At 49.3% G+C, this 15,072-nt stretch overlaps 7 protein-coding genes across 10 annotated transcripts; 3 read left to right on the top strand and 4 right to left on the bottom strand.

Annotated features, from left to right (window-relative positions):
- Positions 1 to 14: 14 nt before the first annotated feature.
- On the top strand, positions 15 to 1,415 carry LOC9635276 (extracellular ribonuclease). Of its 2 annotated transcripts, none has more exons than XM_024670820.1 (7): positions 15 to 395; positions 452 to 504; positions 553 to 617; positions 675 to 764; positions 829 to 962; positions 1,032 to 1,116; positions 1,174 to 1,415. In XM_024670820.1, exons 1-7 carry the CDS (start codon positions 69 to 71, stop codon positions 1,332 to 1,334), a joined length of 915 nt encoding a protein of 304 aa, XP_024526588.1. In that variant the 5' UTR covers positions 15 to 68; the 3' UTR covers positions 1,335 to 1,415. The 2 variants fall into 2 exon arrangements, with proteins under 2 accessions (XP_024526588.1, XP_024526589.1); XM_024670821.1 differs by having other exon boundaries at positions 568 to 617.
- Positions 1,416 to 1,509: 94 nt separating this feature from the next.
- On the bottom strand, positions 1,510 to 2,880 carry LOC9635277 (phospholipase A1-II 6). The gene has a single exon (XM_002966032.2). It carries the CDS (start codon positions 2,878 to 2,880, stop codon positions 1,510 to 1,512), a length of 1,371 nt encoding a protein of 456 aa, XP_002966078.2.
- Positions 2,881 to 2,942: 62 nt separating this feature from the next.
- LOC9652171 (BI1-like protein) lies at positions 2,943 to 3,918 on the bottom strand. Its single transcript, XM_024670825.1, has 4 exons — positions 3,673 to 3,918; positions 3,510 to 3,623; positions 3,297 to 3,454; positions 2,943 to 3,244 (listed from the first exon to the last, which is right to left on the bottom strand). The coding sequence occupies exons 1-4, from the start codon at positions 3,884 to 3,886 to the stop codon at positions 3,041 to 3,043; spliced, it is 690 nt and encodes a 229-aa protein (XP_024526593.1). The 5' UTR covers positions 3,887 to 3,918; the 3' UTR covers positions 2,943 to 3,040.
- A 42-nt stretch (positions 3,919 to 3,960) lies between these two features.
- LOC9652172 (putative diflavin flavoprotein A 6) lies at positions 3,961 to 7,041 on the bottom strand. The gene is made up of 17 exons (XM_002966034.2): positions 6,932 to 7,041; positions 6,764 to 6,865; positions 6,627 to 6,707; positions 6,338 to 6,563; positions 6,153 to 6,284; positions 5,968 to 6,070; positions 5,804 to 5,909; positions 5,664 to 5,750; positions 5,426 to 5,608; positions 5,278 to 5,375; positions 5,078 to 5,225; positions 4,869 to 5,030; positions 4,692 to 4,820; positions 4,508 to 4,630; positions 4,268 to 4,456; positions 4,119 to 4,208; positions 3,961 to 4,068 (listed from the first exon to the last, which is right to left on the bottom strand). Exons 1-17 carry the CDS (start codon positions 7,022 to 7,024, stop codon positions 4,015 to 4,017), a joined length of 2,106 nt encoding a protein of 701 aa, XP_002966080.1. The 5' UTR covers positions 7,025 to 7,041; the 3' UTR covers positions 3,961 to 4,014.
- A 49-nt stretch (positions 7,042 to 7,090) lies between these two features.
- LOC9652173 (aminoacyl tRNA synthase complex-interacting multifunctional protein 1) lies at positions 7,091 to 8,538 on the bottom strand. 3 transcript variants are annotated; one of them, XM_024670824.1, is made up of 4 exons: positions 8,089 to 8,538; positions 7,836 to 8,042; positions 7,619 to 7,767; positions 7,091 to 7,563 (listed from the first exon to the last, which is right to left on the bottom strand). In XM_024670824.1, exons 1-3 carry the CDS (start codon positions 8,473 to 8,475, stop codon positions 7,624 to 7,626), a joined length of 738 nt encoding a protein of 245 aa, XP_024526592.1. In that variant the 5' UTR covers positions 8,476 to 8,538; the 3' UTR covers positions 7,091 to 7,563; positions 7,619 to 7,623. The 3 variants fall into 3 exon arrangements, with proteins under 3 accessions (XP_024526592.1, XP_024526591.1, XP_002966081.2); XM_024670823.1 differs by having other exon boundaries at positions 7,091 to 7,570; XM_002966035.3 differs by having other exon boundaries at positions 7,091 to 7,574.
- A 143-nt stretch (positions 8,539 to 8,681) lies between these two features.
- Positions 8,682 to 11,651, top strand: LOC9652174 (transmembrane E3 ubiquitin-protein ligase 1). Its single transcript, XM_024670815.1, has 14 exons — positions 8,682 to 9,261; positions 9,338 to 9,410; positions 9,468 to 9,595; positions 9,659 to 9,777; positions 9,852 to 9,912; positions 9,967 to 10,036; positions 10,127 to 10,195; positions 10,247 to 10,401; positions 10,464 to 10,523; positions 10,576 to 10,669; positions 10,731 to 10,898; positions 10,948 to 11,276; positions 11,336 to 11,476; positions 11,526 to 11,651. Exons 1-14 carry the CDS (start codon positions 9,130 to 9,132, stop codon positions 11,625 to 11,627), a joined length of 1,701 nt encoding a protein of 566 aa, XP_024526583.1. The 5' UTR covers positions 8,682 to 9,129; the 3' UTR covers positions 11,628 to 11,651.
- A 935-nt stretch (positions 11,652 to 12,586) lies between these two features.
- On the top strand, positions 12,587 to 15,068 carry LOC9635278 (U-box domain-containing protein 13). Its single transcript, XM_024670814.1, has 4 exons — positions 12,587 to 13,222; positions 13,310 to 13,426; positions 13,485 to 13,895; positions 13,946 to 15,068. Exons 1-4 carry the CDS (start codon positions 12,956 to 12,958, stop codon positions 15,029 to 15,031), a joined length of 1,881 nt encoding a protein of 626 aa, XP_024526582.1. The 5' UTR covers positions 12,587 to 12,955; the 3' UTR covers positions 15,032 to 15,068.
- Positions 15,069 to 15,072: the final 4 nt, after the last annotated feature.

The raw sequence follows: 15,072 nt of genomic DNA on the forward strand, positions 1-15,072 counted from the left end.
GTAATTAGGTGCCACGTCTGCCCTAGCCATATGGAGGTTATTCGGTGGGATATTCTACTGCCCCCCCAATGGCTATTGCGCTTATGAATGTGTGCCCTGGAAAATTTCCTGGGAGGAGAAACGAGGGCTCCCTTGACAGTGAGAAGAATGACTCCTCCCTAGAGCTTGTAGGGAGGCAGCCATGGCCATGGAAGCGCACGGTGCTTGGCGCGCTTGTGGTAGGCTTTGCTTGTGTGGGGATTAAATCCCAGCATCATGGGCTAGCGCTGGCAACCACCACGAGTTGCGAGAGTGAGAGCTACTATGAAGGAACTCAAGCTCTCACGGGTACTGCGCTGGAGCTCAAACTCCACCACATTGTCCAGGAGGGACATGATTCAATCTCTTATGTCCAGGTGAGAGAACCTTAACTGGAGATTGGTTTTGTAAGAAAAACTTACAAGATAAGCAGGTATGGGAGGCTCTAAAATTTCTAGATGAGGATCCAAGCTCGCCAGATGACATGTAAGACTTACATCATTTTACTTAAGATTCTCACAATGTTTTCACTAGAATCGAGATTTACAGCCAAAGAAGTGCTCCAAAAGAACTAGCAGGGAAGATCGATGGCTGGAACAGCTAAGTCTGTGCAATCAAATCTCCAGAGATGTTGACACTATGAATTCTTTTTCCAGGAGAACATTTGTGGCCACGCTCTTATGGGCTCAAGCAAGGCCAGCCGGAGTTTACAGACTTACACAACTTAAGGCCAGCCGACACCAATGGTCTCTAAACTTCTTCTTTCCATTTGAGAAGTTTGTTTTTCCAATGATCGCAGTGATCGCGCAGTGAATTCGTCCAGAAGAAACAAATACTTCGGCGATTGCACTGTGGAGAGCGTGGGCGATTGTCTCGTCCCAGCGAATCGCGAGGCTGGAGCAGACACCGCCACCGATAAGAAATCGTGGCGTCCCCCCAAAGAGGTAGCCCGCAAACTCCTTGGTTTTGTCCTTGTGGTCCTTGCGATAGAAACAAAATAACTCTCACTATAGGTGAGAGGAGACATCGCCCGATCTGTGATGTATATGGCAGTGCGCTACTTTCCCTCTCTACGTCTCTCGAACACTCCGAGCATAGGTAAAAAGAATTCCTTGGCTGTGTTCCGAATTTCACTTTCGTTTCCTTGCTGGCCAGCAAATGCCGAAATGGGAGTCCTTTCAATGCTTTTGCGCTGGAATGATGCAGACCCTCCATCGCCCAGCGAAGAAATCCGTAACTCAAAAGTTTGCGAAAGGTACCAGCACAACCGGAATCCTTTCGTGGACCACCCAGAATTCGCGCATAGAATATGGTAGAATTTAGGGTTAACAGAGGAGGACGAAGCATCTTATTCAAACGCAAAAATATTCAAATAGAATTTAGGGCTTAGAGAAGCATCTTATTTGAACGCAGGAATATTCTCCCTGCTCAAACATGCTAATTTAGAGTCTCCTTCGCGCCATTATTCGCACACACACACTTACACTCTTGCTAGTTAAACTGTTCTTCGTCGGCAGTGACTTTGTAGCTCTTGAACACCCACTTTCCATTCTCGTCTCGGATCACATCGTTGTTCTCCACCACCCACCAACTATCTGGCACAGTCGGGTTCCTGAGAGCGTTGGAGAATTTGTTCACGAGCTCCAGCTGGTGGTGCTTGAGCGCCGGATCAAACTTGTAGTCGATGAGATGGAAGTAGACCTGGAGATCGTGGAACTGGCCGAGCGCCAAGGTCGGGAAGCTGAGATGTGGCGAGTCCGGCGTGTTGAGCGATAGCTCGTCGTCGGTGTGGACGTATCCCCAGAGAATGGGAGGCACCAGCGTGACAACGTCGGGAAGGTTGCCGATACGCAGGATCCTGAGACCCTCTACGTTCTTCACCGCTGCGCGGAACTCCAAGTTGCCCACCCGCGGCGACGCGAAAGGGAACGCGGTCACTGGGATGGTGGCGCCGCTCAGAGGATTCCTGTTCTTCTTCTCGTTGGCGATGTCGTAGGCGCACACGGTGGCTATGGCCGCTCCCAGGCTGTGTCCCGTCACAGTGATGCTCAGCTCGTCGTCCTTGTAGAGATCGATGAGCTTGCACACCGCTTCCATGACTTGCTGCCTGGCCGAGAGCTTTCCCAGCCCAGTCGCGTCCGCCGCATTGATGCTCGTGTAAGGAACCACCCACCGGTTGCCAATCGTTATCTTGTTCCACGGGAGGTTGGAGTGGATGTCGCGCACCGCCGTGATGACTCCTCCAGCGATTCCACCGAGAAGGCCGAAGCCTTTGCGAGCCGGCGGCTGCTCTGCCTGTGCTGGAGTGGCGGCGGCTGTCGCGATTTCTTCCGGGGTGGCGTCCAGCGGAGGGAGACCGGACATGGTGTCGAAGAAGCTGGTCGGCTTGCTCGTCATGTTTGCCTGGAAGAAGTTGAGGAGGTTGCTGGCCCATTCGATGTCTTGCTGCGTCCCCCGGAACACGATCACGATGTCTCTCCTCCCGATCCTGCGGGTCTCCTCGTCGTCCGACACGGCCACGAATCCAAACCAGCTGGTTGCGGGGCCAGTGAAGTCGACGACAGCCTCCACGACCTTCCCGACCAGGCTCTCGAGCAGAGTGGTGCAGTAGAGGAACTTGTGGATCTTGTATCCAGGCGCGACGTGGACTTTGTCGAGGAGCTGCGACTTGCCGTAGCGGCTGTAGCCCAGGACTTTGGAACGAGGATTACTGTTGAAGGAGCTGTATACTGCGTCGACGAACTGGCCATAGCGGATGAGCTCCACCGCGAGCTCCTCGTCCAGAGGATCCAGCAACCCCGCCCAGTGAGCTTCGCCTTGCACAGCCCTCCACTTGTTAGCAAGCTTGGAGAAAGTAGTCATGCTGTGCGAAACAATGCAATGCTCGAAGAACCATGCACTAACCTGATCTATATGTACATGTAAAAGTGTGGACCGTATCGTTTGCTTTTGTGTACAGTGTCTGGTTGCTTTTGTGTTCACGTGAATAGCGTGAGCACATGGTCGAGAGCTTACTCCGCTATTAAGGATTGCCCCGCAAGAATTGTAAAATGTAGAGGAAAAGGTTGATCACATCAATGTAGAGATTCACGGCTGCCCATACGTACTCGTCGTAGTCAAAGCGTTGGATCAACAAATAAGTGTCATAAACGATGTAGAGGCTGAATATTAGCGCTCCAAGGAGCGTGTAAACACTCGTCAACATTCGCACAATGGGAAAGAATGCCTGCATTGCGTTTTCGTAACAGGGGTGATGAACTTATGCTGAATGCGCGTACCTGGATGATTCCCCAAACTATCAACACCAGTACTGATGCAAAAAGCAACGGTCCCAAGAAGCCGAAATCGTATCCTCGATTCACCGCCCAAAATGTAAAAAGCGTCAAACCGATCGTAATTGTTGCGGTAAGAATCAATGCTTGCAATACAATCTCCCCTGTAGGGGAGAAATCAGGAAAAGTTCCAACTCAAGGTGAACACAAAAACATTACCTCGAGTATAAGCACACACGAAACCAACCGTTAAGCTTAATAAGATGGTGAAGAAACCCAGAAGGATGAGGTTGAGTGGATGCTTCTGGCGATAAATGTAGAGGGGGCACAACACTGCCAGGGAAAAAAAGTCAAAACTTGTTATGAGAAATCAAATACTTACGTATGAGCGCGAAAACGCCTAACGCGAGCGATATCCATGGGGTGTGTCCCAAGGCTCTGTTGATCGGCTTCACAGCAACAACAATGCCAGCAACAATCGCTGTGAGGACGAGCTGGCTCATCAGGATCCCATACACCTTCCTGATAAAACCCCATCGCAAACTCAAGTCGCTGGTGCTTCGAGCACTTTCGATGTCGCCGCTTCCTCCTGCCATGATTCAACACGAAGCAAGCCCTTCCCTTTCCCGACTCGCAAAGATAGCTTGTCACTAAGCCACGCGGCAGCATAAAATCGCGGAACCATATTTAATATTAAAAACGGCCTGTAAAACAAACTACGGGGTTAGTAGCGCGAACCCGTCTTACGATGGTGAACAGCAGTCAGACTCTTAGCATCCTGCAATGGAACAGGTTACGCACGAAAACGCAAACGCAAAATTATGAGACCTGTAACTCGCCATTCTCCACAACTGCATAGAGCAACCAATGGTCTCCAGCTTCCATTCGACTTTGCACCGTGCATTCTAGCCATGCGATCTGTACAAAATAAAGAGATTAAAAAGGCTATCGGACATTAACACGAAATTTAGCTTTACCGCATCCGTCAAAATTTTACCACCATTGCTGGCCTCCTTTGTTTCGAGTGCACCAAACCGAGGCTCACCGGGCTTGAATGGCTTCAAAAGCTGCCGGCTGATAGCGCTGGATTTCCCTTGCCCGAGTACATTTAGTACAAAGCTGGCTCCTGGGAGTACCAAGCTTTCCACCGCTCTTTCTTTTGCAACCTACAAACGACTAATTAAGCGTGAAAACTTTGAAACACATTCTTTACTTACAGCTACAGTGAGACCCGGGGGCAGAAAGCTTGCTTGGCTGACCCATGACGCAAGCATAGCGCTTTCGGCATCACCATTTCTTGCAGACAAAACACATAATGCACCAACAACTCTTCCAGCGGCCTGATAAAGGAAATGTAAGATTACCGTAAAGCAAAGTCTAGAAAAAAAAAAACAAGAAGACCTGCTCCACAGAAGATGCCAATACATATTGTTGTGCAACAGACTCTTTGGTTTTGAGCTTTGCCCGTTTCACGGTCTGCGCAATGTCTGTGCCGCTTTCTTCGCATGTCTGAAGAGTTGCCTCCGTGGGCTGCAGTTTCCAACAAGCTAAGAGAACTGGAGAGCTAGGAACTCATACCTTGAATTTGCATCGGATAGCCGGGAAAGCAAATGAGAATCCAGCATCCTTTAGTTTCTGCTCCATTTCGTCAACTGCTTCTCCACTCCATCCAAATGATCCGAAAACACCACATGGTTTTGTTCTTGCAGTGGTATCGCTTAGAATTGCTCCCAGAGCATTCTACAGTAAGAGTTAGACAATAGAAATTGACAAGAGAACATATTAACCTGAATTGGAGTAGGCATGTGGCCAGCAAGGGTGGGACTGCCGATAACAAAAGCATTAGAACGTCGAACCAAAGCACTAACTTCTTCTATTCCACAATCTTCCGTATTCAAACTTTCGACTCCAAGGCCAGCCCTAGAGATTCCACGGCTGCAAAATAAACAAGCTAATCACAAGAGAGATGTGGACAGTTAGTATTTACCTGATGGCCTGAGCAAGAGCAGCCGTATTTCCATAAGCAGAAGCATATATGACAGCTATTAGGCCATCGTCAATCTGTTTAATTTTTTCTTGTGTCCACTATAAAACAACCGAGTGAGTTCCCAACAGATTTCCCTCACAAATCTTACCGCCCGGTATTCCCTAACAAGTTCCGTGACTGATGAGCGAACGATAGGCCCATGAAGTGGGCACATTGCAGACACAACTAGCTCTTTATTTGAATCAGTTGTGGTCTTGGCCAATACAGCAGAGGCGCCGATTGAAAGATTCAGAGGACTCAATAAACCAGACAGGACATATTGTATGTCTGCCTGTAAACCAAAGAACAAAGCTTACAACGTGCAAAATGTTTCGAAAAGCGCTCACCTTTATAACGTCAACACCTGCTTTACCAGCATAGCTTGGTGGTGAAAACTGTGCCACAATCGGAAGTTTTCGAAGAGCAGCATCAGCCTGTAGTTCTCCAAGATTCAGTTTGCATACATATATAAAAGCACGATCAATACCTGTTTTGAAACTGGTCCGAGCATGCACTCATAAAAAAATCTCCAGTGCTCTCCAAAAACTTCCCATCCTCCAACATCAAAATCGGTATCTGTGCAAATGTGTGCACTGCAACAACACGCTACAGATGCGCCCCATGAAACTCGTCATACTGGTAATGCCATACCTGAAAAGCTTCTGGGTGAACAAAAGCTGACTAGAAGGGTCGTATGTGCACATCCCATCGGGCCACCTTGGCGTTGGCGTGAGAATAAACTGCAACTCGTGGCCTGTTGGTTAGTTTTCTACTGAGTAGTAGAACTGAAATTACAAAAGCAAAAAATAAAGGTGAGCAGTGAGGAAGATACTGACCATTTCCAAGGTCTAAAGTTTCGCCGGACTTTACAACATTGATGGACAGCACTTTAGCCTTGTATTCTTCTGGCAGAGACGACGTAAGCTGGACTGCAGCTGGATTGGAGCAATACACCTGCAAGGGAAGAGCTGCAAGTCCCACGGCTTCATTACGATCCGAATCAAAAATAACAACCACTAACCATTTTCAGGAATAGCGTCGCCTATTGCGATCAGCGTCTGCAGTCGTTTGGGACTTATGTGACCAAGCACAAGGTACTTTAAGCTCTCCATGCTGATGGCTTGAGCCAGAGCATCAACGTGACCTTTCGTGAATGTTTGGTCAGGTACATCAATCAGTGCTGTGCAACTTTGGCCTTTGATAATATACGAGTTGTCGGTGGTGCCAGCCTTCAAACCATACTCCACCTATAACTTCCACATTAGCTTTCACAGTCGGAAAGATGGGAAAATTAAAGAGACACCAATTACCTCAAACTTGAGCCTCTCTAGGCTTTGATCTCTCAAGCTGAACGTGTCATCGGTCAGTTGTACCAATCTCAAGTATGTTTTCTATATCACAGCCGAGCTTTAGTGGATGAAATTTTTTTTCTTAGCGATCCAAATACCTTCGATTCGAGAGGAGCTGGCTCCTGAGCCGGAGCTGAGACGACAGCCTTGGTCGCACGGACACAAACGCGCGAGAGTTTCCTACTGTGCTGCTGCTGCGCCTGCGCCGAAAAAAACGAAAGAATTCATGCGCCCCTCCTCTTGCGGGATCGAAATATTTCGCTCACCTCAACCGATCTTGGCCGCGACAGCAACGGCGACGCTTGCGGACATGATAGAAGCCTGGCATTTTGTAGCGCCTGGGAGGAGACGGCGGCCATCGCCGAGACGAGAACCAAAAACCCTCTTTATCGGATAAGAGAGAAAAGAGAAACGCACGGCCAGGATTTGACCATATTGGAAAATTAGGGCTCTTATGGCCAAAGCGCGGGAAAGTAACGCTACAGAACGATTCCAGTTGCTAAAACCATAGTAACGATCGCTTGACAATACCTGCAAAAAAAAAAGCTCTGTCCCTTGGATCTGATCTTGCAGCCCCTCCTTGAGAATCCACGGAAGCAGACTTCTTCTTGAGAGCTTGGCAAAATCTGAGATATGGTGGATTTGGTGTGATTTCCACGATCATCGGGAACGCTACTCTCATCACCGGGACGATAACCACCATGAAGTCGTGATCGAGCAGCCTGTTGAGAGTTCCATCTCAGCCTGACGACATCGCAGATTGATGATCAGCTCGAATTCGACTCCCAAGAAACTGATCACACCCCAGATCCAAGAACGTTGCGCCGGAGATCTTGCCAGCGATGATCTTTGCAGTTCACACAAGCCCGTGACGCCAAGAACAAACAGGCTGTGCGATCTTTTTCCTGCCTGAAGTTTGCAAAATAAGAACAGAGAACAAAAAGATGGCATACCGATTTCACGAAACATTCGCTCCGATGAGCGATCTCGATGTAACAACACCGGCAGAGGTTCGCATTGGCTGGCCTTCGAAGTACACGACCAGATCTTCGCCAGTTGTCAGCTTTGGTTGAAGAGCTTCCCAAAGTTTCTTCTTTTGGAGCTACACAAGGAAGAACATAAGAACCAATGGGATGCTAATGTTCTATGATAGAAAACAATCCAATGTACCTGGTTGGGAGTAGCAGCAGGAGCCTGGGAGGATTTCTGGTCCTCGGATCCAAACCAGATTCGCTCTCCAGGAACAGACCCTTCGGGAGGAATAACAAGCTCGACGTTCTCGTGAGCTTTGTCCGAGGCCGCCAAGAGCATCCCATTGGATTTCACCCCTTTCATGTTTCGAGGCTTGAGATTCGCAAGAACAGCCACAAGCTTTCCCTGACAAAATTCTTCCTTTAAGAAATGCTAAAGAAATTTTCCTTACCTGGAGCTCATCTTCCGGCACGTAGTTCACAAGCCCGCTACAAATCGTCCGTGGCCCCGACTCCTCCGCCATGTCCACTTCCTCCACATACAAAGAATCGGCATCCGGATGCTTCCAAGCCTTGACGATCCTCCCTACCCTGATATCCAACGCATCCACGCCATTACCCTCCGATTCCACGGCCCGAGCTCCTGATTCCACAACAGGAGCTGCAGATACCATTGGCGCTGCCGCTGCCGCTACCTCTGAGGACGAATTCGAGCAAAAGAATCCACGGATCTTGCAGATCGAGCGAGATTTCACCGAAACCCTGCCCCGGATCGCTGGAACGAGAAGACCTAATCTCGCGTGGCGCGCAATACACGACGCTCCTCCCAATGCCGCCATAGCTACAACACCTCTAGAAACTGGACACGTGGCACTAGTGTGGGATGGCTTTTCCTTTCACCGCGGTTTTTACCCAAGTAAAGATAATGCGGGGTTCACGAAAGAAATATCCCACTTCGCTCCTCCATCGTTCTCCCGGGGGTCCTATATTTAGGGCGCGCAATCGCGAGGGTTTGCCATCGTTCTTGCGCTCGTCTCCTCCCCGGATTGGAGCAGGCGCCGCTCTGCGTCGATCGAATCGGCGCGGCAATGCAATTCCAATCCCTGCGCTCCAGGTTTGCGTCGCGATCGCCTTGATTCTAGTTCCAGGACACCAGGGATTGGAACGAAATTTTGGCATCGCCTGCGCCGCTGGCCATTTGGCGAGCGGTCCGTCGCCATCGCCGTGCATAATCGCGAATTTTTTTCTCTTTTCCTTCGCGACATAGCGATCCAATCCAGCTGCTGGTGGGTGAGTTCATCGTGGCTGGCAGCCCATTGCAATCAACGTCAGCAGGCTTCTTCTAGGGTATGATACTGGCGGACAAGTCAGAGATAAACAGTGGCTCCATGGTTTCGTCCAAACGGCAGTTCTAGGCTAGGGGCAGGCTGCGGTGATGAGAATTCCTCTAGAAGAAGGTTGTAAGCGATGATCCCACTGAGAGGGCGTCGGGAATGGTGATAGGCTGCTCAATCCGGCTGGTTCTTTCCAGTCTTTTAGTTTGCAGTCTATGGGGACAATCAGGAGCTCTGCGGCTCTTGAAAGACAAGGATGTTCACTACGAGAATTCATCCTGGCTCCAACAGGTTCGTTTATTTGGTAGACTTCCTTTCTTCCAGTTGTTTTGATGGAGTCTTTTCTTCTCTCTGTTGTTCTTTCCAGGATCTCCCTGGAGAAGGAAACGAGCTTTCAATTGGTCCGTTTCCAATGCTTAATGTTTCCGGGTCTTACAAGGGTACTTTCTTCGTTGGATAATACTGGAGATCTCGTTTTTTACGGCAAGTTTGTGCAGGGATATGGCGAACACAGAATCCAGAAAATGGTAGCGTTCGATTCCCAGACTTTCAAAACTCGATGGGAACGTTTGTGGTTGAGCTTTCTAGTTCCACAACGGAAATACATGGTGTACACTACGTCCAGGTTTCTCGTTAGCGCTCTCTTCATATACGAAACGGCTTTGACTGAATGTCGGCATTTCGGCAGGGTCATATTCTGTTATGGGACGGCATGTACGTGAAAGGAAATGATCCTCAGCTACTTCAAATGCGAATGGAAGGAGTGTATGTGTGGCCATTTCGGCAATTACGGATGGTTTTAAGCAGGTGCTTTTTTTTTTGGCTTTTTTCTTTTCTGGTTGTTCCTTTGGGTGAGACTTCACCTTAATCGGTGTTTGCAGTGCATCTGAAGCAGACTTTCTGAAAGTGGACGACTCGTTTCCATCAAATCCCTACCATCTGGTAACGTCTGAATGCGAAGCTGTATAAGGTACTTATGGGCTGAATTTCATTCAGCTTGGCATTTTCTCGCTGCAGGTTCTACAAGAATCTCCTAGATCTCATCCTCATACCAGGAAGAGAAATGGTAATTATAGATATTAGGGAGCATTGTGGTTTCGATATATGATTGTTTCCGGCACTCGGTTGTTCTGGTTGGCTCACTGTTGAGGTTTAGGTGCTGTAATGGAAATGAGCAAAACATGCAAAGTGCATTTGTCAACGCAAATCGTCAGTGCTATCGCAGGTATTTTTTATTTTTCTTATGTAGACATGAGACTTAACTTTAATCTTACAGATGACCACCATGCATACCAAATGCGTGGATCCATAGAGAGCCCAATGATCGAAGACGAGGGCGAATGCTTTCCGTCGATAGCGATCAACGCAACTTCTGTAAATGTTGAGGCGTACTATACCAAGGCCGTCAATTACACGTTGATGGTCACTTTTGTATCCTTCATTCCTTTGCTGTTTACCTGATGCAGCTGCTATCCTTGACGAGATGCCTTTAGATCTCCTTCTTGCAGGTTCTTTTCTTGATAAGGCAGATGGAGCACAGCAGTACGCAATCGGTATGAAATGTTTCCAAGTACGTTAGACAGATAGTCATGTTTTGTTTGACAGGGTGCTGCAAAAGTATCTCTTTTAATGATCGGTCAACAAGCTATCATGGATGCGTACTTGTGTCTGCTTCATCTGACTGCAGGGATCCTTGTAGGTACGCAAGTCGTTCTATTTTGTTTATGTTGCTGGGTTTAGTATCTGTATAACTTTTGCAGAGTCACTGTTCAATGCTTTTGCGACCGCCGCATTCTTCAAGTTTGTTATATTTTCGATTTTTGAGATGCGCTATCTACTAGCTATCTGGAAAGCGCGGAGGCCGGCCACATCCGGAGAAGGATGGGAAGCCATGAGGCGCGAGCTGTCTGTCTTGTATTCTCGGTTCTGTACGTTAGCGCTTACTTCTGAATTTGGAAATGACGACTGGTGTTGCAGATGGATTTCTTCTTGGAGGAATTCTCATAATGTATGAGCTTCATTCCATGCTGAGATATATTTTGGTCGTTTTCTACGCCTTTTGGATACCTCAAATCGTTGCAAACGTTGCTCGTGATTCACGAAAGCCTCTTCATCCTCACTATATTCTTGGGATCACATTGACCCGGCTAGCTATACCTCTCTACGCATTTGGCTGTCCGAGAAATTTTATGCGCATTGAGGTTGATGTTGGATGGTGTATCGGTATTTCGTCCTTCTTGCTACTCCAAGCGTTTTTCTTGTTGCTTCAACATTACTTGGGATCGCGCTGGTTCATTCCAAGAAAGGTGCGCTCACTTTTTCTATCTGTTTTACTAGACTAAAAGTTGGTGTTTTCAATCGCCAGTTTCTTCCGGAGAAGTACAGCTACTTCCGAAGGATCGATCGAACAGCTTTGCAGATTGGGCTTAATGGTGACAACATGGTTGTGGACTGTGTTATTTGTATGGCTGCTGTAGATATTGGACAACGCTCTTCCGATTGCATGGTAAGGCATTCAAGCTCTGCGCATTCTCAGGCTCACTTCGTTTCTTCAGGTTACGCCTTGCGACCATGTTTTTCACTCTGGCTGTCTCCAGCGATGGATGGACATCAAAATGGAATGTCCAACTTGTCGTCGATCTTTACCTCCGCTGTAATATAAAATTTCTTTCGCTCTGGTATGTGCTTGACTTTCGTGAGGTATGGAGTGCTTTAGTTGGTGAGACGATAGATAGATAGAATTCATTTTTTCGATCTCTATCTATCTATCTCGCTTCCTTTTTTTCTTTTTCTTTCTCTCCCAGGCGAGAAACGTATTTGAAAGGTTGGTTCTCTTTTGTTTTATGTTGTTATGGTTTTAATTCTTCTTCCGTTTTTTTCCTTTTTCTTTCTCAGGACTGACACGGGCACACGAACAGGCAACAGGCAATTAAGTGAAATCTTTGTAGCGGGCAGACAAGCATACCTCATCAAAACGAGTGTTTTCACTCAGCCGGGTCTCTCGAATCGAATCGTCCTCTCCGAGTACAAGGCAAGCATTTCAACGTTTGAGTCAGTGGTTTATTTTTTTTGTTTTTTTTTTTTTTTTGTTTTTTTCCCCATCTCCATCTCATTTTTATTTTTTTCCGTGGAAGTTTTGCTAGATTTGTAGCTCTAGCGAGTCGTAGCTCTCTTTCGTCTTTGAGTCCCTGACCCGACGACCATCGATCGTTGTCTGGTGGTTTGGAAGTTTCAGTCGCGACCGTTCTAATGCTGTGCTATTGATGATCTCAGAAGCTATGGTTTTAGCACCAATCCAGTGCTTTTTCAACGCCAAATGTTCTTAAAGTAAGATGGCAGTGGTCTCTTCGCGATTGTGAATGGATCCTCTCCGTTCTCCAATCATTCGCTTAAAAGAAAAAATCGTAAAGAAAGAAGCAACTTTCGCATTGTTTGTATCTATCAACTTGTTTGGTGATAAGATCCAGGATGTACTAGATTAAAAAACCATGCTGCCACTATTTGGACATTCCCCGCAATAGAAACCACGTACTGGAAAAATCCATAAAAATTAGCATATGCCAGCATATGCCACATGGGCCGTGACGTCATTGTGGTCATGGCCATGGGCCCATTTTATTTCAAAGAGGAGAGAGCTCTGTGCGTTTTGTTCTCCGCTGTCCAGCGCTTTGTCCCCGCGCTTCGCATCGAATCCCTGCTCTTCTCCTCGACGATCCGCCACGGCCGCGTCTTGACGCCACTGTCAGCGGCAATGTAGCTTCTTTCCTCGCGCGAATGCGATTCCAGCGATTTCCAGGTCAGGCACCGCGGTTTCTAGTCGATTCTAGCTCCGGAGAATGGGATTTCAGTGATTCTAGCCCCGATTCTAGCTGTGAGGGAGGTTGTTGCGGGTATTCCAGCGGTTCCAGCTGCGAGCACGCAGATCTGGGCGAGCTAGGTCATGAAGAAGCTTAGCTAGTCTTTCCCCGGCTCGGGAGGGTGGGCAATGGCAGAGCAGCGGCAGCGCGGCTCCGCCGAGGAGCTTATCAAGGTCGTCAATGCCGTGGCATGGATTGGGGGGCGGACGAAGCTCTACAAGAGGGAGTGCTCCCAGCTCGTGAGGAGGCTCAGATTGATGCTGCCATTGCTCGAGGAAATCCGCGAGCTCAAGCACCATTCCCTCCCCGACGATGCTGTGACTGGCCTTCTAACGGCAACTCTCAACGCAAAGCAGCTGGTTTCCTTGTGTCAAGCGGGACCCAAGCTGTACCTGGTACGTACGAAGAGATCTTTCGCGAATTCCATGTCTAGCAAAAGATTGATTTTTTCGTTTGTTGGTTCTCTCGTTCTTTATGCCTAGGTGCTCGAGAGGGAGACACTGACTAAGAGGTTTCTCGAGATCGCGAGACTTTTAGCTGGGTCTCTGGATCATTTGTCGCTGGAGAAGCTGGATGTTTCAGACGAAGTCTGCGAACAGGTATTCTAGCATACGAGTTGTGAGCTTGTTCTCATCGCTGGAATGTTTTGTTTCTCAGGTCCAGCTTCTTCATTCCCAGCTCAAGAGGGCAAAGATCTGTGCCAACACCCTTGAAGCCCGGCTGCACGACGATCTCCTCAGTGTTATATCCGGCACTCCTGAGGAGGTGGACCAGTCGGCATTGCGCAGGCTGGCGGAAGGTTTGAATCTCAAAACTTCCGCCGAGGTACGAAAGGAAAGTCAAGCTTTCCATAAAGTGAAGGGAGAGAACGGGATTGATGAGAGAGTAAAGAGAGCTCTTCAGCTGCTCAGCTCTATCCAAACGCCCGACAACACTGCTGCTCCGGAAGATCTCTCCAGTCAGATGGCGCGCACGGATGCGTCAACTCTCGCTGTAATACCTGATGATTTTCGCTGTCCCATATCCTTGGAGCTCATGAAGGATCCCGTGATCGTGGCTACTGGACAGGTTCGCTTTCACGTTTTCTTTCTTCTCTCTTCTCATAAGCATGCTTGCAGACTTATGAACGAGCAAGCATCCAGAAGTGGCTTGACACGGGCCATAAAACCTGTCCCAAGACACAGCAAGTTCTTCCCCATCAGGTGCTCACGTCAAACTTCGTGCTAAAGAGCCTCATCTCCCAGTGGTGCGAGAGCAATGGCGTGGACTTCCCTCAGAGGATGGGGACCAGCCGAAAGAGCTGCGCGGCCGAGAACTCTTCTTCCCCGGAGCGAGCAACCATCGACGGGCTCGTCCAAAAGCTCGCGAGTGGCCAGCCCGACTTACAGAAGGCCGCTGCAGGGGAGATCCGGCTGCTCGCGAAGAAAAGCGCCGAGAACCGAGACTGCATAGCCGAGGCCGGAGCGCTCCGTCACCTGGTGAATCTCCTCGCAACCAAGGACCTCCGGACGCAAGAACACGCAGTCACGGCTCTCCTCAACCTCTCCATCAACGACAACAACAAAGGTCCCATCGTCATGCTCGGGGCCATCGATCCCATCGTGGAGGTGCTCAAGTCGGGCAGCATGGAGGCCAGGGAGAACGCCGCCGCGACGCTCTTCAGCCTCTCGGTGGTGGACGAGAACAAGATCACCATCGGCGCCTCGGGGGCGATCCCGGCGCTGGTGGAGTTGCTCCGGGATGGAAGCGCCAGGGGGAAGAAGGACGCGGCCACCGCCCTCTTCAACCTCTCGATCTACCAGAGCAACAAGGCCCGAGCTGTGCGATCCGGCGTCGTCCCCCACCTCATGGACTTGCTCGTCAACCAAAGCATGGCGATGGTGGACGAGTCGCTCACCATCCTCGCGATACTGGCGACGCACCCGGAGGGGCGGCTGGCGATCGGGCAGTCCGGGGCGGTGCCGGTGCTGGTGGAGCTGATCAAGACGGGGTCGCCCAGGAACAGAGAGAACGCGGCGGCGCTGCTCTATGCCTTGGGTGTCAACGATTCGAGCCATCTGGTGGCGGCGCTGGAGCTGGGAGCGGCGGAGGCGCTGGCGGAGCTCTCACAGAATGGGACTGCGAGAGCCAGGAGGAAGGCCAACGCGCTGCTGGAGCTGTCGAGCAAGCACCAGCACCAGCAGCAACACCATCGCTGTTCATAGATTCTTCTTCTACGAGATCCAGCTCTTTGACTCTTTTTGAC

Source organism: Selaginella moellendorffii, unplaced genomic scaffold (genome assembly GCF_000143415.4).
Source record: "Selaginella moellendorffii unplaced genomic scaffold, v1.0 SELMOscaffold_6, whole genome shotgun sequence".
NCBI lineage: Eukaryota > Viridiplantae > Streptophyta > Lycopodiopsida > Selaginellales > Selaginellaceae > Selaginella > Selaginella moellendorffii.